The 23,499-nt window shown below is 36.6% G+C and overlaps 1 protein-coding gene across 1 annotated transcript; it reads right to left on the bottom strand.

Annotated features, from left to right (window-relative positions):
- Positions 1-1,544: 1,544 nt before the first annotated feature.
- Positions 1,545-19,213, bottom strand: LOC593554 (galactokinase). Its single transcript, XM_793023.5, has 7 exons — positions 18,929-19,213; positions 8,000-8,189; positions 7,281-7,536; positions 6,277-6,458; positions 5,388-5,541; positions 4,097-4,259; positions 1,545-3,086 (listed from the first exon to the last, which is right to left on the bottom strand). The coding sequence occupies exons 1-7, from the start codon at positions 19,100-19,102 to the stop codon at positions 3,015-3,017; spliced, it is 1,191 nt and encodes a 396-aa protein (XP_798116.3). The 5' UTR covers positions 19,103-19,213; the 3' UTR covers positions 1,545-3,014.
- Between the last annotated feature and the right edge of the window lie 4,286 nt (positions 19,214-23,499).

The following is a 23,499-nucleotide window of genomic DNA, read 5'->3' as shown; positions in this document are numbered from 1 at the left end:
AAACAAAGAATGATTTTGAGTGAATCGAAACAGGATAGAATACCTCAAATGCATATAATTTTAGACAATTAAATATGCAACTCATGACATACAAAAGAGCACATCAAACAAAACCAATAGATATACAGGCATAGGATAGTTGACAAAGACAGATCTGCATTGCATGAAATCAATTGCCGTGTCATGGCAAAGACATTTATCTAATGAAAGTCCAGGGAAATTAATGTTTAAAAATACATGAATAAATATGCATGTATATCCTGATTGATGTCATGAAAGACGCACAGTAATTACCCAATATACAACTTACCATGTTTCTGAATATGTATTGAGAGAAGCACACAGAAACCTTACAAAACCCTGTCAAAGGTGACATTGCACAATTTACATTTTGTGCCTTCATATCAAAGGGAATACCAGTTGGTATAACCAATTCAGCCGGAAAAGAGACTCAGAAGTATCACAGCCCTGCCCCTGTATGCTCTGAACAACAATGTGAAGCCTGATGAAAGGGCCTGAAATCAGGAAAACCCTGAAAACAGACATCATCCCTGTTTATAAATATTTATGCAGAAATAGAGCACACTTAATGAAATAAAACCATTCAGAACTCCTGTAGAAACTACATGATTTTGGATCGCACTACTACAATGAAAGGAAGAAACATCACAATATTAATGCACACATGACAATGTACCCTGGATACCACACAATAACAGACAGAATTCTACCAGTCATGATGACTACGTCGCCAATATGCATTCATCCAAATGCACTTGAAATCAGCCGAATACCTTAAACATTTTGACATTAACATATATATATATATACCAGTTCTAGGCAAGTCTCTGAATACCAATATGTCAATATAGTTTGGTAAGACTTTGTTGATGTGATCTTTCCTTCTTTCCAGTTACTGGAGTAACAAAACAAGCAATGAATTACTACCTTGGGTTTACCCCAAACTTTTAAAACCGATTTTACTAAACCGTCTTCAGTCACAGCTGTAGTGGAGATTTCCAATTCAAGTATTACAGGTTACAAAAAATATATATGTAGTAATAAATATAATGTCTGGAAAACTAATTTCACAAGTTTCTCTGAAAACATATGCACAATTTGTTCTAAAACAATCTCTCTCAATCACAGTGCTAATAGAGTACCGAAGCTGTGACATCATAAGATCAATTTTTAGAATTTCTCAATTTTTTCTTCATTTTCCAAAAGAGCATCAAAAATAATGTCCAAATGTCGAAAACCAATTGAATATGTTAAGTATTGGCTGAGATATGGCCATCTGAAGAAAAAAATATGTCCTATGGGAACTCAGTATAGTGCTCTGGTTCCTAATGTTATGAACCAGAGCACTATAACACTGAGTTCCCATAGGGCATCCATTTATTCAGATGGCCATATCTCAGCCTATTATTTTTTACGCTCTTTCGGAAAATGAAGAAAAAAAATTGAGAAATTCTTAAAAATAGATTTTTGATGACGTCACACTCTATTGAATAAAAAACTAATAACCAAATTATCCTTGATCACTTTAAATGATTAAGCCATCACAATATTGATATTTTAGATTGAGCAGGATCCATTATTATTTAGAATAAAACTTAAATCCATCGACTATCAGGCATTTCTTTTCTAGATTGAATAACATTCATACATATAAATAAAACTAATTTGCAATTGAAATTTTCAGCCTTTGCGAACAGCACTGTTATTTTATGGAACATGTACCAAGGATTAGATGTAATGCATGCCAAAAATGTTTATTAGATGAACATATCACACTAGAGATATTACACAAGTCTCCACTATAGAAGTGTTACAAGTTTCCTACAACTGCATATATGTCCAATACTTGATAAATTTTTTGTTCATAACAAAGAGACTATAAAAGAACCCACATGAACTATCAAATATGATGAACCTCTTGCCTCTAAAATGTTTAATAGTAAAACAGCTGCTTAATCATACTGCATTTACATCCTTACACAGGTTCATTGCACCTTTAAAAAACAAGACAAATGCGACTGTGTCTAATATATGCCTCCGCCCTAAATTCGGTAAAGGAATTGGATGGAATTATTTGGGACATAGCACAATGAAAACAAAAAGCTTATAATCAAATTTCTCTAACCAAACGATTATGATCTTGACCTACTTGTCCAATAATGTAATCGGATCATCTTCCTATAGTAACACTGTCACACCGTGTTTGAAGCTCATACCTTAAGAAGTTCTTGACATATTGTGATAACAATAATACCTCTAATTTCAATAATTGACCTCTATGATATGCTGGTAAACGGAAACCTGTTTATATTGCACCTTGGTACAGGCCGCCAAATTTATCAATTCAATTATTTGATAAATTTGAAAGTGTTCTAGAATTCCTCGAGATAACATCATGTGACTTTGTAATACTTGGTGACTTGAACCATGTTAGGTCCATGGTGAAACTGTGATAGCTCTAATGAACCATTTACTAATTAACGGAGAACCCAACAAAATAATGCTCCGGCACCACCTTTGGTGGGTGGAAATGCTATCAAATATCCATGATTTGCACTTAGCTAATACCTTATACCCTGATACCTAATACCTTGCAGGAAGTATTCTGAAGCCTATTGTAAAACCTGAAACTTGTGCGCATAAAATGTTTTAAGTTTGGGAAAGGTTTAAGACTTGCAAAAGTTTTAAGCCGTGAAATGATGGAATCACAACTGTTACAACACTGCATTTTAGTGACTCACAATAGTTTCTTGACACTAATATGGCTGTTGCTTACAAGTTATGAAAGATTCACGTCACAAAAGTTTTCTAAATATTACAATCTTCAAATCTGATGAATATATAGTATACCAGCTGCTGAATCCCTCATGAACTAATTGTCAAAAGAATTAGAATACCCACATTTTGATCCCAGATTTCTTACTATATGGGTACATACTTGGAGAAGAAAAAGTAGAAAATTGGGGTAACTGTTTGTGATGTGTGTTCCGAGCTCAGAGCTTCAGAGAGTGCGCACCTTTGGACGCCACTGACAGGAAGAAGGTTGGTGTACCGCTGTACTTCTCCTGCAAGAACAAAAATACAATATGGCAGAGATTGTAATGATAATAACAATAATACAAATACCGGTATTCACATGTACACATGCATATTGGGAGGAATATTATTGAACCTATATACATGTATGCCATGTATTCCAATTATATCGCAAACAGCAGGCTGCTTTTTTTTTCACACTCAATTTTTTCCGTCTTGAAAACCTATCAATAACGTTGTTTTGTTTTGCTTTACAATGCCAATTTTAACAGAATGGAATCATACACCAAGGCAATGTAACAAATCAGAACAAGGATCACTTCCTACATGTATGTACATGCTACCTATCCAGGCAGCAACTATCAAATTTTTGTGCACAATGTATAATTCCATGTATATATATTATTTTTGACTGCTTTGGTGAATTAGAAATGCAATGATGTGAATTAAATGTACGGAGCAATATCTTGTATAGCGTTGCTGCTAAAGTATATTGGTCAATATGGAAGCATCAAAGCGTCAAACATCATTGTAAAGGAAACTTTGTTCTGTCCTTTTAATGACTTTAACATCTCAATCAATTTTAAGTTGTTCAGGAGTGCAACCCCTATATATACAGCACTAAAACCTCATCCAGCAATGACATGGTATGACCATGGAGGGTTTTTTAATCTTATGATGATGTAAGTGTAATATATGCTTCATATTTCTGTGTCTTATAATACAGCTCAGTGAATATGTGAAGGCAGGCTGTGTGCAGTTGCCATTGATTTAAAGACACATGGAAGTGGGCTCTCATGGGGAATTTGACACTATTTGGGTGTTTACTGAATAACAGGTGTTGTCAATCACCAGGACTAGCCTTCAATTTTATGACCAACAACAGGCTTCGTTTAATGCTTGGTCTTTTCCCCATATGGTAAATTCCTTATCTGACATTTGTATCACCCAAAGACTCTTCCGAGAGACGAGGGGGTCTTTCTTGATTGGCCTAGCCACGGTCCACCTATTCATATCTGAACAAGCCTGAATGCTATACCTTGATGGTCTTGACGGCACGGCCGATGGCATCTTTCTTGAGGAGCGTCACGGTGCAACCTCCGAACCCTCCCCCTGTCATACGTGAGCCATAGACACCGTCTACCGACATGGCAGCTTCCACTAGCTGGTCCAATTCTGCACAGCTCACCTCGTAGTCTCCACTATATCAAAGGGGATACAAAATACACAGTCAGTTAAAAAGTCATGTTCATGGATTTAGGGATAATTAAAGGGATTGGGTAACTCTGTCTCAGATTCTGAAACAAAATCCTGGATTTAGCTCATGCTGCAATGATAATTATAAACCTTTAAGTCAGTCTGAAACCCCTTGACTTTTACAAGCTGATCGCCTGGCTGATTCTCAAGATATTTATGATTGGAAATCAAAATCAATTTTCTGTATTCCTAACGGTTTTCATAACTGTACACTACAGTCTATTGGCTAAAACGAGTATGGTAAAACCGGTCACTCAAAGATTTTTACTTTTTTTGAGGCACTTCTTGGTCATTTTGAAGTGCAATTTTTTTAGGGCTTCAATATTACACCATATCACAGACACTGATAACATGTAGGGCCGTGCATCTCAGATTTAACATTGTTAAACAATGCCTCTAAGTTGAGTACATTAAAACATTTGAAAAATGTGCCAACAAATGAAGGAAAATTGAGGATTCCCATTCTCTCCCCACCAATTCTTTATCACTAGAGCAGTGGTCCTGGAAAAAACCAGGGCAGGTAAAACAAAGATAAGTTAGCGATTGACCATGATGTACAATGAACTTATTGCCAGATCAATCAATCAATCAATCAATCGTACAATGCAGTTGCTAAGCTTTGCTTTACAGGGTGCTAGGTTTTCTGTGTCAAAAGAGATTGTGATCTTTGGTTTTACATGCTCAAATTATCTATGTAGGTCCCTTGCTCATTCATCAAGACAGGCAGGATGCAGCCTAAATGGAATTACATTTTTCTAGGTAGCAAATCAAAATAGTTCAGAATTAGTTCTATGATACGCCCTTCACAAACATTTTACTCGATCCCAAATTCTAGTCAAATAAATCCATGAAATCAAATTCAGTGACAAAAGGCCACATGGTTGCTGTGCCATTCTGCCCCTCACCTGAGTGACTTATAACTTACTATCATCAACTCGCCAAAAAAGTTCAGAATTAATTCTATGATACGACCTTCAAAACGTCTCTCGATCTCAAATTCTTGTGAAATAAATCCATGAAATCTAATTCAGTGACAAAAAACCACAAGGTGGCTGTGCCATTCTGCCCCTCACCTGAGTGACTTGTGACTTTCTACCATCAACTTGCCAAAGAGGTCATAATCTCCTTTCTGCAGGGCTGTGGCGGCATCCGTCGTCCTCTTGATCTCACCAATCACATGACGTGCTCGGTTGAACACAGTTTGGTCCGAGAAATTATTATTGGTAGCTGCAGTAACAGAAATCATAAATATAAAAATCCTCTTTAGATTTTGATAGCAGATTTCTGCACACACACACACCAACAAATATTATTCAGCTGCCTATTAACAACATGTAGTCGATATGATCTACAGACAAAATATTATTTTTTATCATACTGCCATCACAATTATACTGCTAGATGGATAATGACAATTACCATTATCATAGCTAAAATCGTATTAATTAGTAACATACATCTGTACACCAAGACTGGAATTTGCAAAAGCAGATAAAACCATATGTCATCATACTGTCATGGCAATTGCTATCATTATCATTACCATTTTCATAACTACAATGATGACTAATATTATCTCAATAATCATAATTCTACACATAACCATAATCATTATCAATACTCTTGGACTCCATCCTAACTTACATTTTCAGGACTTATTGGGGATGTTTTTAAGAAAGTGTAACAAGAGGGGAGTCCACAATATATCTCTTTAGTAAAATAAAATACCCATAAATTTGGGAGGGTCATGCATCTCACACTGGCAAGATGTGAATTGGTCTAGTGGTACGTTTACTTGGTCAGCTCTCTGTCTTCGCCTACGACCTGGATCAAGCAGACCCGGTTCGAAACAGAGTCACGTCTTTCGGATGGTGACGTTATAGGTCAGCCCCCAGACGTGTATCTAAAAAACCCAAAGCACACACACACACACACTCACGCTTCCTGGCCCTTCGAGCTCACCATCTAATTCCTCTTGCGTAGCATCTCTGAGACTCTTCTTGCCCAGGATAGCGGCAGCCTGTTCGCACTGCTTCCTCCTGGTGGGGTACTCGCTGCCCGTCAGCTCGTGCTTCACGTTGGAGTTTGTGACCAGGACCACCACGTTCGGGTCGCTTAGGGGCACCTGGGTCGTCTCCATGGTCCTGAAAGATGACAAAATTTGATGGAAACTTACTAATATTTCTCATGCCATATATTCATGTATTTTCAGATCCCGCTTAGAAATGGATTTCAAGAATACATTGAATTTGTTTACGCACGATCTTGTAATGATATGATTTCTTTTACTTTTGTTTCTATTTTTTTAGTGGGGTGATGTTTGTGACGTCAGTTTCTACCATACGATCGTAGGCTTATAGCCTAAGAGGCAAAGTATAAACAATAATAATTTCAATTAGGACACATCTTTAAAGCTTTAAAGATAATGTGAGTTGATGGAATAATTTATATTTTCAGGAGTGTCTTTCCCCTCCCCAAACTTTCAAACAAAGATGGATAAATTATGTACAATCTTTGGCTACTAGAAATATGACAATGCAGCAAAATTATATGTGATATTTAGGCCAATTGGTCCGCAATTTAGGTCTGAAATTAGTTTATCCTGTATTTATAAAAAAATAACTAATGGTTCCAACATTGCTTTAATAGCTATTAAAGATATACTTTTGAACTTCAAAGGTGGTATTAAGGTACATGGATTATTCCTCTGATCTGTTGGGTGTATTTCGTGTATAACAAGGAGTTCCAGATTTGTATTAACCTATGTCCAAACATATGTAATTAAAAATCTGAAACTCCTTGTTCTTTAATCTTAATTTATAATGAATTTGACTTCTTGTGCATTTAAACAAATGAAGAACTCTTTATCGTGACTTTGACAGGCCTATCACAGAACTCAGGACTCCAAAGATTGAACCATACAAAGAAGTGCTTTTGATTGTTGTCACTGCAGAGTTTACACCTACCTACAATCCAGTAACAAGGCATTTCCTTCTTGCGCCATAACAGAAACAAACTGGTCCATGATTCCGCAAGGCATCTTCGGAAAATCATGTTCGGCCTTCTGACAAGCGAGGGCCTTCTCTGTGAGGTCGGATGCTTTACATCCAGTGAGCTCCTCCAGGAATGTGTAGGTAGCCACCTCCAGCGACGCCGAACTGGAGACACCGCCCCCGAGAGGTACCGATGTCACAACGGCAGCATCAAAAGAACACAGTGTGCCTGGAAGCAGTAGCAGATTGTCCAGTTAAAGTACAGTGCATGAGAAATTTCTCTAGGTTTTAATTACTTTTTATCTCTATGTCCCAAACATATGTCCCAAAAAATATTTATAGCCCCTACATGTACTTGAATTAAAGTAATTTAACTTCCATAATTGTCATATTAATGTATATTCCATTTTAAGTGATGAATTTTCATGAATTTTATTAAAGAGATGTTGATTTCTATATTTTCCTGAAACGGAGTAATAAGCCAATTTTAGAATAAAATATCACTTCGGTATTACCTGGTCATGATAAAATTAGCTCTAAGTAATGTAAGTAGCCTTTAGTATTGATGGAATCCAAGTAAAGGGATTTCAGGGACCTCCCCCCCCCCCCCCCCCCCCCCCCCCCCCCCCTCCAACCCTTGTATACTGATGGCGGTTAGAATTGTTAGTGCAAGAATCATGACATAAATTTACCTTTAAAGTTCTGGACCACACCCTTCACATAGTTGGCCCACTTGGGTAGACCAGGCTCTAGGGGCTTTTGAGCAGTAGGAACAGGGAATTCAGTATACCTAGGTTCATCTGTTCCTTCTGCTGTAGTCAGCACTCGGCATACTCCAGAAGTTGTCTTCCTTCCAACCAGAAGTGTGACCTGCGGCAACGCCTGGTGTTTCAAGTTGAACAGAATAAAAAAAAAGGATATTAAAGCATCATTGAAGATTTTAGTATCAATATAAAAATAATATTAAGCATTTATAACATTTATAAGGCACCATCTATCTAGACAATTCTCTTCCGAGGCGCACAAATTAATTATTACCCCGGCTCTAGCCTAGCTGCCATTACAGCGCTCTAGCATTTCAAGGGATTAATTCCTTCCATGTACCCATTTACCTCACCTGGGTTAAGTGTAGCAAATGTAGATTAATGCCTTGCCAAAGGACATTAGTGCCATATCGGGGATTGTACCACGACCTTTGAATTTCAAGTCAAGTGCTTAAACCACTCAACTACGACACTTCTACCTATCTTTTACGAAGATAATGAACTTATATCATTGAACCAGATAATTTTGAGCATCATGCAACAATGATGGGCTTTTTCAAGGCGACAACCTTCACAAAAAATGTGCCAGTTGCAAATAGTCAGTGTTAAAGTTTATTCACTTTGCAGCAGGTACCTGTTTTTTTAAATATCAACCACTATGAAATTTGCACAAAATTTCTAGGTCTACAGTGGGCTGTATACAAACAACAAACTGTATTAGCATGAAAAAAAAACTAAATACATGTACCGCTACCTAAAATTCACTTTGAAAATAAACATTGATTTCACTACAAATTCTGGGTCCCATTGCATACAAGTTTAATAGCATTGATGGTAAATTTGCCACTAATGGTGACTTCCAGAGAAAGCTTGATCTGATTGGCTGTTGAGTGATGTTGTCATGGTAATTAATATTAATGGCAAAGCTACCATCAATGGTAAGTTTTATGCAATGGGATTCAGATGCAAATTTTCTGCAGATCATCATGTTGTCAAAAGTACTTTAAGCACACAATTGTTTTCCCAGATTTTACAGAGCAAGATCTATATTTACACAGGCCTAAAGCCCTAAGGTAAAATAATGCACAGTGAACTATATTAGAATCCAAGCAGAATTCTTCTTTCTGGCTGAAGTACGGTACTTCATATAGAATGGCAATATAGTCATGCAATTTTGTATCATATATCAAAAGAGGTCTGCTGGTTTCTCTAACTCTAAGTCTTCTTTTCAAAAGTAACAATCTTCATATAATTATTTACCTTTAAATTTGTATGATCTATTGAAATTCCATCTCTTTAATCGCAAATTATTAAAAAAAGAATGTAATGTACTTTGTGAATTATCATTTGTCTATTATGAATTTTTATGCCTTGTAACATCCAATACTTTTATGCTTATACATATTTAAAAACATACTTGTATTTTTATTTTATATTCAATTGTATTTACTTAACAGCCAATTAATACTAGCCTAGTAGTAGCTGAATGGGTTTTTTGAAGCAATGTCAATGTCATTGTCATCGTCAATGTCAGTGAAATAGGTTACAAGACTTACTTTAGCATATCAGGTATACAAGGGCAGTGTAACACAGGTATACCTCTACTGCACTCAAAGAGAAAGATAAGTAATATAACCCCTTTATCAAAATATCAGACAGGGTCTCTTAGCAGGCCAACAGTGCACAATCGTGCTTGTCATGCAAGGATTAATTTCACTACAGTGCAGGGTACCAGTTCATATAATTCAATTATGAAAAGTGAGACAAGTTATTGTGAAGTACATGTACTACACAGTGCACACCATGTTATAATATTTCAGAGTGGGTTCTTCAAAAAGAAATAGATCTACTACAAGTTAAGAACAAACTGATGTGAGTCCGTTTAGGAGTACCATGCTCAGCTCTCTGTCATTGCTTGCAATTTGACTTTGACATACCCTGGATCGAAACTGAGTCATGTCTTTCAGATGGTGACATCATAGGTCAGTCTCCAGACATAAGTAATTATATCTGCGAGATAAGCATCAGTAAGAACCCAGCGACTTCAAGCATCATGAGTTGGTCTAGTGGTATCTTCAGCGATCTGTCTTGACCTACAAACGGGCTCCGATTTGACCCAGGTTTGAAAATGAGTCGGGTCTTTCGGATAGTGACATTAAAAGTCGGTCCCCAGACGACAGATGCATCCCTAAAAACCCATTTCAACTCACACACACATGCATAGAACCAAATGAATTATATGACCGAACCAGCACTTCTAAATGAAACAACTCATACAAAATATGTGTTATCTGAGAGGAAAAAAGGTGAATTTTGATCCACATTCCTCAACCGATGTTAGTCAAAATCTTAGATTTCACTTTATGCAAAGAATTCATAAAATGCAGCAAATTGAATTGGATTAAAGTAACCATAATTCTAAAGTTTTGGTTTTAACAAGATGTGGCAGTACTACAGATTTAGAGGGTGGTGTTCTTTGCGGTTCCTGTTGCATGCCTGAAAGTTCAAGTTCAAGTTTTATTTATCTTTCTTCCAACATTCTTTCAAGATGACTGACAGCTCTTGCCTTGACTATCATAACTTTTCAGCAAAGTTGCAAAACTGACATTGTCAACCAATTGGGCTGTCAGTCTAAAGGGCTGTCGGTTTAGGGATGTCAGTCTCGTGGGGCGTAGCCATTTGAAATCTCATGATAAAAGAGTGTTAAATTCATTAAATCATATACGCTTTTTCTGGGAATATTTTTGAAGTGCAGTCATGAATCGTACTATTGAACGGTCTGGGAGTAGTTTGTCAAGAGTAAACACGTGACGCTATTGATCAAATATTGGAATAATGATAGTGAGCTATTCCACAGACATACCATAGCCATTCATCCACAATCTATAGTGTATGCTTTATGTCTGCTGGATTTTCAACAATATAAGAAGGAAAGAAAGAAAAAAAACGAAAAAGAAATGTCTGGTTGATAATACAGTAGATGTAGATCATCACCTGTGAGCTGACAATTTTAGTGCCCAGACAGGTTGATTATCAGGACAATTGATTTCAAACTAAAAATTTGAAGTTTACTATGCAATGTTTCATAAATTTTTTGAAGACAATTTATTTATTAGACAATATTGACAAATTTTTACGATGGTTAGTGCTATTTGACGCACATTTTCTGTTAAATCCGGAGGCAAAAGCGACAGCTTCTTTTTTTCACAGTCCCCCATTGTACAACTCAAATCAAATTTACAGGGGTCGATATCGATTTGCCTTCATGAACTGAAAATGAAATATCTATAAATGGTGTATCTTTTTTTTTAAGGAGTCACAATTACATCTAATCTATGTTATAATAGTTCAATGAATCACAGGTTAAGATTCTTTAATAATGATGAGTTGATGACCACAGTATAGCTAGGCCTACATGTATCTAGAATTATACAATAAAAGTATAGATATGTCACACTTTCAAGAACTTAATCAATGATTAGGACAGAAGAATCCAATAATTAGCCATGCATGTATGTCTTGACAGATATACCTTGAATACCTTGAATACCAAAGCTTCTGGAAGAAAGCCGTCTCCAGCTGCCAAGCTTCCAGGTCTAACTTCAAGGGGGGGGGGGGATGTCCCAGCTTCCGGGTCTTGCACCATAGTCATTTTACATCTGTATCTTGCTTGCTGGGTCATATCAGGATTGTCATAACTGGAGTGTCAACTGGGAGAAGGGTGAATGATATTGCTCCTTCTTCCAGTGTTTGTCAAGTCTGGCTTTAAAGCTGTTTACCGAGGTTGCAGATACTACCAACTCAGGGAGGGAGTTCCAGTCGTTGAGGACCCTGTGGCTAAATGAGTCTTGCCTGAGTTTGGTGTTGCACCTGGGTTTGGTCAGTTTGAAAGCATGCCCTCTCGTTGTTGAATTGATTGCAGGTGTGAAGAATTGGGTAGAGTCCAACCTGTCAATGTTCTGCATCAACTTGAACACCTGAATCATGTCTCCTCGGCGGCGGCGGTGGCTAAGTGAGGGAAGTTTCAAACTCTCAAGTCTCTCATGGTAGCTTTGGAGTTTTATCTCTGGTACCATTTTTGTTGCTCTTTTTTGTACCTTCTCTATGATTTTTTCGTCCTTCACATAGCGAGGGTGCCAGATTACATTGCCATATTCTAATATGGGACGAACAAGACCTTTATAGAGGAGTGGAATTGTTGATCTGTCCTTGCAAGTGAAAGATCTACGTATGCGAGCTAGTACTCCATTTGCTTTTCTAGCAGCAATTGCAGATTGTTGATGAAATCTGAGCTTCTCGTCAATGACAACTCCAAGGTCCTTTTCTTCTTTGGTTTCTGGGATCTTTACACTGTCTAGCTCATATTCCCTCCGTGGATTGCCTGCCCCTAGGTGCAGGGTCTTGCATTTCTTTGCATTGAAGTGGAGCTGCCATTTCTCTGACCATCCCTCAAGTTTCTGTACGTCTCTCTGCAGGGTGGTGTAGTCTTCCTCAGACGTAGCTTTGCCATACAGTTTGGTGTCATCTGCAAAGATTTTGACTGCTGCCTCAATCTCATCAGGAAGGTCATTTATGTAGATGACAAATAGAAGAGGTCCGAGCACGCTCCCTTGCGGTACTCCACTGGTGACTGGGGTCCAATCTGACATGTTGTGGTTCACAACCACTCTCTGCTTCCGTTCAGTGAGGAAGTCTTGGATCCACGTTCTGATAGGACCAGAGATTCCATAGGCCTCGAGCTTGTGTATTAGACGCTGGTGTGGAACGGAGTCAAAAGCCTTACTAAAATCAAGGTAGACTACGTCAATGGACTCCCCCTTGTCGATCAAGTCCGTCCATGCTTCCATAGCACACAGCAGTTGAGTCATACAGGACCTCCCAGGGACGAATCCATGCTGATGGTCACTGAATAGGTCATTGGTCAGCATATGGTCAGATACTTCATCTCTGATCAGAGATTCCATGAGTTTGCAACAGACAGAGGTGAGACTTATTGGTCTGTAGTTGCTAGGATCTTTCTTGCAGCCTTTCTTGAAAACTGGAGCAACATTGCTTTGCTTCCATCTAGTTGGTAGTTTACCTTCTTCCAAGGACTTGTTGTAAATTATGGAGAGAGGAAGACAGGTTGCTGGGGCTGTTTCACGGAGTATAGGCATGGATGTAAGTTGTCTGGTCCGGCACTCTTATATTTTGACAAGTTTTTAAGCTTGCGTAAAACATTATCTGGGATAATAGTGACAGTCTCTACTGGTTCTCGTTGGTATTTGCTGTCAAGAGTGGGAATATGTTCTTTGTCCTCATTAGTGAATGTCGTTGCAAAATATTTGCACAGAATATCTGCCTTCTCTTTGTCGTTACTGGTCACTTGACTATCTTCTTTCATTAAGTCTCCAATCTGGCTCCGTGAGTTTAATCTCCCATTCGTGTATTTCCAGAAGGCTTTGGGGTTGGTTTTGATATTTTTGGCAATATCTCTCTCAAAGTCTAAGCAGAGCTTCTTGGTTAAGTGTCGCAAGTCCTTGGCTTCCTTGTTTGCAGTCACCTTATCTTCCATTCTGCCCGTTGCAATGTAGTTGGTCCATGCTTTTGCTTTCCTCTTCTGTTTTCTCATGGCAAATTTTGTCATCCATGCATGCTTCTTCTTCCTTCTGTTTGCCCTTGTTGTAGGAATATGTTTCTGCATCTGGACAGTCAAAAGGCTCTCTAGGAACTCCCAAGCCTCGTTTGTTGAAAGGTCACCTAACTCGCTTTCCCAGTCGACCTCATTCAGTTCATTCACTATTTCCTTGTACTTCCCTCTATGGTACTGTGGTCTTGGTGAATGACCACTTCCTTTGTCAGGGTAGACTAGGAGATCGAATAGGAGGCACACATGGTCGCTATTTCCAAGTCCTGGCAGGAAGTCAATGTTTGAAATGATGTCATCTCTATTAGTTAAGAGGAGGTCAAGCAGGTTTGGTGTTTGGTTCTCTCTGTATCTAGTGCTCTCCTCTACATGTTGCGTTAAGAAGCAGTCCTCTATTGCATCTATGAAAGCTTCTTCTGATTTTTTTGGTGTAGTGTGGGTTTCCCAGTTGATACTAGCATAGTTGAAGTCACCGGCAATCAACAGATGAGATGCCTGCAGTTCCCATGCTTTGCAAATGAGCTGGCATAGCTTTGTATTGTTCTCCTTATCACTGGAGGGGCTTCTGTAGATGCATCCCATCACAAGTTTGTCGTTTCCTCTCAGTTTCATGGTTACCCACAGGTTTTCCTCAAAGTCATGCAAGACTTCACTTCCATCAACTAAGTTAGCCAAGGTGTCAGTGATGTAGATTGCTACTCCTCTCTTGCCTAGTCTTCCAATGTTGCTGTGCAGTGTAAAGCCGTCAATCTTTATGTCGTTCTCTGTCACCTCGTCTCGTACATTTTTGGGAAGGACTTCAGTTACGAGCACAATATCAACGTTGTAGACAGAGCAGAAAACACTCAATTCATTTTTCTTGTTCATAAGTGAGTCACAGTTTGTAGACATGACCTTCAGTTTCCTCTTAAGGAAGGGTTTGGGTGTAGGTTGCAAGTCCAAACTTGGGTCCTCGCTGTCAGTCGATTCAGTCTCAATATCAGAGCCTTCACTACTGCTTTCCTGACTACTGAATGAAGAGGTATCATCTCCGTCCTCACCATCAGCAGTGCTTGATGTTTCATCAGCTGACACTCGCTCTACTATGTCGCCACTATCTAGTAATACGTTCACGTTAAATTCTCCACCATCATTTCCATAGTTATTCATTAGTGCTGACATCACTGGTAGTGAAGTGTTACCTTTCGTAGCACCCTTGGAGGAAGCAGTTCCGTGGTCAGCAAGAGAATTGCTATGACACCTGGGTGTTCTTTGCTCATGATTGTTTGTATTAAAACTCCTTGTCATCTCTAATTCTTGAATTTTCTCTTTAGCACAGTATCTCACGGTCATGTTTACAGGTTTCTCTATAGCTCCGACAACACTGACATGTGTTTTTCTCCTCGTACTCTGGTTTTTCTCTACTGTAATGCATGCCGTTTCCTTGTAGTGAGTTTCTTTACTCGTATTTCTCAGCTCACAGTCATAGCTTTTATCCATCTCTTTGCCACTTGGTTTAGGAGCTACTTGGACTGCACATAATCTTTCTTCCACGTTCTGTATTGGTTGGATCTCTTTCTCCTGTCTATTTCTACCAACTGTATTGCTTCTAGTCTCTCTGTCATGGCTTGGGGAAGAGTGAGCATCTTTTCTTGTGTCTCTCATCTCGTAGTCATAGTTTGTCTTCACCACTTTGCTGCTAAGTTCTTTATTACCTGCATTATTTCTCTCAGAGCTATCATGGATTGGGAAAGAGTGCAGATGGCGTCTGTCCATCTTGTCATTACTACAAGGATTTCCCCTGATTTTTTCATTCTTCTCTCTCCTCATCTGGTTCCACTCTGCTCCTCTTTTGTCAGCTCCTTGGATCTCTATGCTGTTTTCTTTCCTTTTAGTCTGCCTTTTTTCAGCTGCTATACTCTGTCTTTGTAGGTTTATGACATTTCTGATCTCACTAAGGTTAATGGAGGTAGCAGATCTCTCCACTCCATATTCATGTACATCTACTTGAACGTCAAGTTTCCTTGGTCGGCTTCCCTTGTCTGTAATGACAATGATTTCATTCACTTCAATGCTATTTGCGTCAAGGACCTTGCACATTTTCTGACTTCTTTGCTTCATGTCACCATCTGCTGTTGGTTCCTGTCTTTTGCTTGGTGCATTGTTCTCAGGTCTATTGTAGTTTCTTTCTTCCACTAAGTTGATGTCAATCTGTTTAATCTGTTGCACAGACTTAATTACACTGTGCATACAATATGTTGCTGTGCTGTGCAGGCCTTCTCTGTGTCCCCTTTCGGCAGGACCACTGTTTGCCCCGATCTGTCTACAATAGGCTTCATCTTTATCTGTATCATTCCTCTTAAGTGCTTGTGTCTTATCATCTTCACTGATCTTTGTAGCCACTTTTGTTCTTTCCTTTTCTACCTCAAGATATAGTGCCGTTGGTGCAGTGCTTTGCTTGGTTTGGGTGCACACTTTCAAGAACTTAATCAATGATTAGGACAGAAGAATCCAATAATTAGCCATGCATGTATGTCTTGACATGGTAAATAAGTAATTAATGTTCTGAATTAAAATAAAATGCAAATCAAAATGTAACAAAAAATGCAATGATAAATAAAGCATAGAATTAAAATGAACAACATGGAACTGGAAGCCTGTTTCTTCATGTTCTTCAAGACATTTGGGTAGTAGTAAAGGTATTAAAAGATAAAGATAAATAAAAGTATTGAAGGCTAGACCTAGATCTATATCTAATAAACATTTAATTTATCCATGCAATCCAAACCAAACTCAAAACCTCAATTAGCCGACTTGAATTGACATGATTGAGAATGATCAGAAGTTCAGTCTCAGATTCAAGAGTAGACCCTACAGCTGTAGATCTAATTAAGTTTCAAGTTTCAAATTTTATTTATCTTTCTTTCATAACACACATTATAAATATGACATAAATATAAAGGAGTAAACAGAATATGGCGTTACAATAGAAAGATGAGGTGACCTTGGTTGAAAGCAAGGCTTGTGGATTTAAGGTCCTTCATGAGTAGTTTAAGAGTATGTCCTAAAAGAACAAACTCGTCAAAAAAAAATAATGCGTACATTTAAATGCTTACAAAGCTAAACTAACTAAACAACTGAGAAAATATTAAACATAAATAAGTACAATAAAATCTACTGACTACTAAATAATGGCTATAAATAACAGGAACAGGAATATACTACGAGCAACAGGACTGAAACACAGACAAAAACTAAACAAGACAGACAGATGAATAGATGTGAGAAACGGGAGTAGAATTATGCTGACCTATAATAGCAAATAGTTTTCTTAAATATTGATCACACCCAGGACCAAAATCCAGTTGAAACCAATTGGAGCAAAACCAATTGAAACCAGTTGCCAACTGGTTTCAATAGGGAAATTGGAACAACTGGTTCCAATTGAAACCAGTTGCCAACTGGTTCCAATTGAAACCAGTTGAAACCAATTGCCAACTGGTTCCAATTGAAACCAGTTGAAACCAATTGCCAACTGGATCCAGTTGCCTAATTGGTTTCAACTGGAACAAGTTGTTCCAATTTCCCTATTGAAACCAGTTGGCTTCAACTGGTTTCAACTGGTTTCAATTGGTTTCAATTGGATCCAATTGAAACTTACAGTAATTGGCATAAACTTAATTAGTTATAAGTTAATTAGCTCTTGCACTAATTATCGCTCATGTCAACACAGAAACATTGTTATATGTGTCTACATTAAGTACAATGTAAAGGGCATTATAATATGCAGACCATATAATATCCTTAACAAGGAAGGCATTGCCATTATATATGTTTGTAATTGATGTATTTTGTACATGGTTAGTGTTTTACTCATCAACTTTTAATCTGTGTAATTACAAAAATATGTTACTAATGAACATGCTTATCATTGCTAATTAATCTTTATATTTATCTAAAACAAATGCATTACTTGCAAATGAAAATTAATTAATAAGTACATTGTAAATCAAAATAAATTACATAAAACATTGATCTGCACACAAGCATATAATATGCAAATTAACTGGTTTCAATTGGATCCAGTTGGGTAACTGGAAATATTTTCAATTGGAACCAATTGGGTAACTGGAAATGAATTCTAACTGGAACCAGTCGGGTAACTGGAAATTATTTCTAACTGGAAATGAATGCTAACTGGAACCAGTTGGGTAACTGGAAATGATTTCTAACTGGAACCAGTTGGGTAACTGGAATTAAATTCTAACTGGAACCAGTTGGGTAACTGGAAATGACTTCTAACTGGAACCAGTTGGGTAACTGGAAATGACTTCTAACTGGAAATGAATGCTAACTGGAACCAGTTGGGTTACTGGAAATGAATTCTAACTGGAACCAGTTGGGTAACTGGAAATGAATTCTAACTGGAACCAGTTGGGTAACTGGAAATGACTTCTAACTGGAAATGAATGCTAACTGGAACCAGTTGGGTAACTGGAAATGACTTCTAACTGGAACCAATTGGGTAATTGGAAATGAATTCTAACTGGAACCAGTTGGGTAACTGGAAATGACTTCTAACTGGAAATGAATGTTAACTGGAACCAGTTGGGTAACTGGAAATGAATTCTAATGGAACCAATTGAGTAACAGGAAAATCATCTTACTGTTTCCAGTTGAACTTCTAACTGGAACCAGTTGGGTAACTGGAAATGACTTCTAACTGGAACCAATTGAGTAACTGGAAAAATTACCTTACTGGTTCCAGTTGCACTTCTTATTGGTTTGAACTGGAAATGAGTACCCATAACAATATTTTCCAGTTCGGCAATTGGTTTCAACTGGAAATTTTCTATTCCAATTGAAACCAATTGAAACCAATTGAAACCAGTTGAAACCAATTGAAACCAGTTGGAGATTTCAACTGGTTTCAATTGGATTTTGGTCCTGGGCAACTATAAATCTAGACGATATTATTGTTCGACTCAGTTTGGCAATCGATCACCTCTACCTTACCCTTATTTATTCACCTGTGCTACAACAAATAAAGCCTTTATTTGTTTGTGATATAATTTCTGCAAATGCGTCATTTGATTTACATGTATGATGATGTGTATAAACAAAAGCCGGCCGAGCCCCCGACACACCCCCACTCACGCCCATTCAAATACACACACAGGCGCAGGCCTAGCCTACACATTTTCAGTGAAAGTTTTACGCATGCTTGCTGCGTCAGCCACCCGGCTTCGTACCATTGGAAAAACAAATCCATCGTTGTAGTCCGTGTGCTCGCCGATGAGATTCACTCGTCCAGGGGCACATCCCGCCACGGTCGGTTTCTCTCCAAATTTCCCCTCAAATGCCGAGCTTGCCTTGCTCAGTAATTCAGAGATGGTTTCTACAACTGTGATGCCGTTTGTTGCCATTGTAATTTCACTTGCCTGTCTCGAGTAATCTATTGTTTTTTGCTATAGAAAATAGTGTCTCGATCTCTTGTAGTCTTGAGTCTCGACGTGTCAGCTCTTTGCTGTGATATGGCACCGCTGAAAAACATACAGAATAGTTGCATGCATAAATTTCGCTGCGATAGCATTCTACGTTCATTGCATTCATGAGCGAGCGCACCGGATTCGTTGATTTCGTCATTATTATTGTAAACATACAAGTTACGTTCGCTTGTTTTATGAATGGGTAAATACAAATTTCCCACGGCAGGTCGCGTTCACTTCGGGATTCCATCTTTTTTTATCCTTTCTTTACTCTCCCTTTCTTTCTTTCTTTCTTTTTTTTTCTTTCCATCTTTCTCCTTCATTTCTTTCTTTCCTTTTTATTTTCTGTTTTCTCTTTCTTTCGTTCTTACTTTTTCGTTCTTCTTTTTTTCTTCTTTGGGGATGTCTTTACAATTATGTTTCCCCAAAACAAAAATATGCGCCTAACATTTATGTTAATATGTAGATCTAGGCTATATTTTTGTGCAGGTATTATTCTAATTGTTTTCTTTTGAAAAAATGCCAAGAAAAAAGCTAATGACTAAAACATATATCAGGTTTATCTTAATTGTAGAACTAAAAACAAAAAAGTCCACTCACATTAGAATATGAAGTCATTTTGCACAGCATGATGATATATATTCCCCCCCAATATAGCTGACCTATCTAGTCGGTCATTTTCTTTTTTCTTTTTTGTGTGTATCGATCATGTCTGGAAACAAGTGAATGAACCCTACACAAACGTCAAAACTAATAAAGAGCCTAGTTAATAAATGAAACCGAATTGAAAGAGAGGAACTCTTTACGTTATGCAATACGGCGTGGGGGCGTACCCCCTTTTATACCTTCCAAACAAACACAAAATATTCACATAAAATTCATGTTCAGCTTGCTCGTTCAAAACTGCCTCAGAATGTACCATATAGAGCTCGCAGTTTCGTATATTTCACGCTTTAACGATTCATCGATTTGAAGTTCCCCTCTTTAGAATCCCTTTCTTATATAGGTTAATTTTCCTTCTATAAAGAAGAAAAAAAGTTTTATTTCTTCTAAGGTTTCCTTGCTATCTCTGAAAGAAGATTCCTTACTTTGAAATCTCCCTATTCGGAAGATTCATTATACCCCTAAAAGATTTTTTTTTTCCAGAAATTTTAATTAATAACTACAAAATATTGTTTCAGAAAACTCAGCATAGGTCCGAAGTTTAGTCATTCAGATAGTTCGTGGTGCATACAATATAGCCATAGGCTATTATGTAGGCCAGGGCCCCGTCTTACAAAGAGTTGATATCAATCGCAACTGTACATAAGAGATACGAGACTGCAAACTTGCGATTGATTTGGATTAATCGTAAGTCTTTGTAAGACGGGGCCCAGGATTCTGAAGTAAAGTTACGTTTTTCCTGAGGATTCCCTACACCGTATGTAGTTTTCCCATTCTGATTTCTAAAAGATTCATTTTCAACTATGGCACTGTTGTATCTTTTTATCATAGAACCTTTATCAGCATAACTCCAATATATTTGGTTATTCATTATAATGTCCAAGTTTCGTTATTCCAAGGATTAAAGTATATTATGTTTATGAAGAAAATGATAATTCCGACGTTTCGTTAATCTGAAATTCGTGTCTAGTTCGATGTTTCAATGATGTTTTGAAATTTTCTGAATCTAAAATTAAAAACAACACTGAAGGTATTGGAATTACCCCTTCCCCGCCTCCTGATTTTGACTGCGGGTGACAACAATTATACAATTTGGCGCACTATAGATAGATGTATTGCATATTCAAGGGCGGATCTAGGGGGGTTCGGAGGTTTAAATTGTACAGAAAGTTACAGAACAAAATTATTGTATAATGAAGTATAAGATAAAGGATAATAATTAATCAAAAGTACATCTTAAAAGTACTGAATACCACAAGACAAAGAAGTTATAGAAATTTATAACAGAAAACAAGTTATTTAACTAAATCAGTAGAAATTTAATTTGATGACATGATGAGGTAAGTAGAATGATGAAAGCATCGACAGCATAGCAAGGTAATCAATTAAACATACAATGTATCATAACAATTATTTCACAATATCTAATAAAACTGAATTTTAATCATCATATATTCTTTGACGAAATCAGATACGGTACATACATTGACCAAAATCACTATTATCTCAAGAAAAATACAAAATAAATTCAAAAGATATATTCTATCATGTACTCATATCACGCTTGTGATTAGCACACTGCCAAGACTCCAATTGTAATACTTTTTAATACTTTTTAATACTTTTTAATACTCAATACTCAATACTCAATACTCAATACTCAATACTCAATACTTAATACTCAATACTTAATTACAATTTTTCCAATGTTACAGTTAACTGAATTCACGTATCTGTATACATTTTATTTGTTTATATGTCAACATTTATTCATTTTTGCTAGCAATATTTCATACCTTGTATTTTTTTTAAAATCTTTTTTTGTTGTTTTGTTTTCTTGTTACTACTTTAATGTTTTAACTTAAAAATGTATTCATTGTTATATATTTGTCCTCATTTGCTATGTTATCTTTATGTTTTGTAATGCTTTTTATATTGATGTAAACTTGCATTTTTAGTCTTCGGACTTGTTGACAAGTAATGAATAAAACCTTATTTGAACTTGAACTTGAACTATCATGTAAAATAGACAGTGGTCATATAATCTAAACTAAACTACCTCTGTTTGGTATAAAGTATGATAAGTGAGTTAAATTATAAGATTATTGGCAGCATAGTATTTCAACATATCAAACAAATGGCACATTCTGGAAAAAATTACAATTTATCATGTAGAAATGAATTTGATTCATCATTATTTAAGCATACAAATATGTGATGAAATTAAATATATCAAATATGTTTATTTTACTGGATGTATTATATCACAAACTCAAAAATGCATGTACATATTGCATATTTCTTTTATGAAAAAAACAATAGAAAATCACATTTGTATCAAATAAAAAATGTATGACAGTGCATTGCCTTGATAGATAAGCTGCATAGATTTCACATGATTTTAATATATATATATAAAATACATTTTTAGATTATTCTATATTTCAGCAGCAATAAGAATTCACAGATAAAGATCTTTTGGACAGATACACCATAACAAATCATAATCTTGGAGAAGAAAACAAAAATCAGATATCAGGATTTATTTTATAAAAATATTATTAAATTATAAATCTAGTTCCAGCTCAATTCTGAATTCTTGTTACCCCCTCTTTCAAAATCTTCTGATAATTCAACATATTATCCTAACACAGCACCATCTTCATACTTTTGGCAACAAATATAATTCTACCAACCTGAAAATCATCAAAAAGTTCACACATTGTCTCTTATAGAGAGTCAAATAATCTTATTCAAAAATATATAATTTCATACATCCATTTCAATCAGCAGCATGTTGTAATAAAAAATGAATCTCTGAAATTTGTGCATATAATTGTACAAAAATGTATATAACAAAACCCACAAATTTTCCATTTTGTTCATTCATGCTTCATGTTAATACAAGTCATACAGGTTATTAGGCTTATCAGGCAAAATGGGGGTTCAGTTCACAAACTTCACACAAACCTATGGCGAGCAAAGAGAAGCGGAACTGAACGCCATTTAAACCAAATGGATTTGTGTATATTAAAATTAGAATGACTTATCATTTTGAATTTTGCCAACACTGTTTCATTACCACCAATTAGGACCCCATTTTGAGATTAGATTTGAAGAACAAAAATCTGTAGAGATACATATATGAAACTAACTTCGTAATAGACCTTGTACATAAATTTAGTGAAACTTGATACCAATAAAGGAAATAGCTGATTAATCCAATAATGGCCACAGGGAAAAATACTACTTCGCAGACATGATTTATATTACGACACTGAATTTGTGTGGTATATAATATTGCATTGATAAAAATTGCACTTTCATCAAAAGTTCACACACTTCTTACTTGTATGTCTTTAAAAGATTATTGCTAGATTTGCTTGATATATATCAATAACATGTTCACAAGTAGAAACATATTTTGAAAGTTTGATACCCTACATCCTCTATTATAATTATATAGCTGTAATGCATTGAGAAAACTTATAAAGCTGCAAAATATCCATTAAGGCAAACTGAGTTAATCATATAACACTGCATACAAAAATTTGTCAATCAACGCATACCATTTCTTTCTGATTCTTTGAAACAAGGATTGCCAAACCATTATTTTTTTCAAACATTTCAAACATTATTTGATATGACATTTCTTCAAAAATTCATGAATT

This window comes from Strongylocentrotus purpuratus, unplaced genomic scaffold (genome assembly GCF_000002235.5).
Source record: "Strongylocentrotus purpuratus isolate Spur 01 unplaced genomic scaffold, Spur_5.0 spur5_scaffold_8, whole genome shotgun sequence".
In the NCBI taxonomy this organism is placed as follows: Eukaryota; Metazoa; Echinodermata; class Echinoidea; order Camarodonta; family Strongylocentrotidae; genus Strongylocentrotus; species Strongylocentrotus purpuratus.
Note: the sequence above shows the minus strand (reverse complement) of the source record. Positions and strands in the feature narration are given on the sequence as shown.

Bases quoted from the DNA above. Each gene is read 5' to 3' on its own strand.
- LOC593554 (XM_793023.5), bottom strand. From the start codon at position 19,102: ATGGCAACAAACGGCATCACAGTTGTAGAAACCATCTCTGAATTACTG. The intron at 8,190-18,928 runs GTACGAAGCCGG...TTGAAACACCAG, and splicing joins ATGGATTTGTTTTTCCAATG to GCGTTGCCGCAGGTCACACT. The intron at 5,542-6,276 runs GTGAGCTCGAAG...CTGTTACTGCAG, and splicing joins TACGCAAGAGGAATTAGATG to CTACCAATAATAATTTCTCG.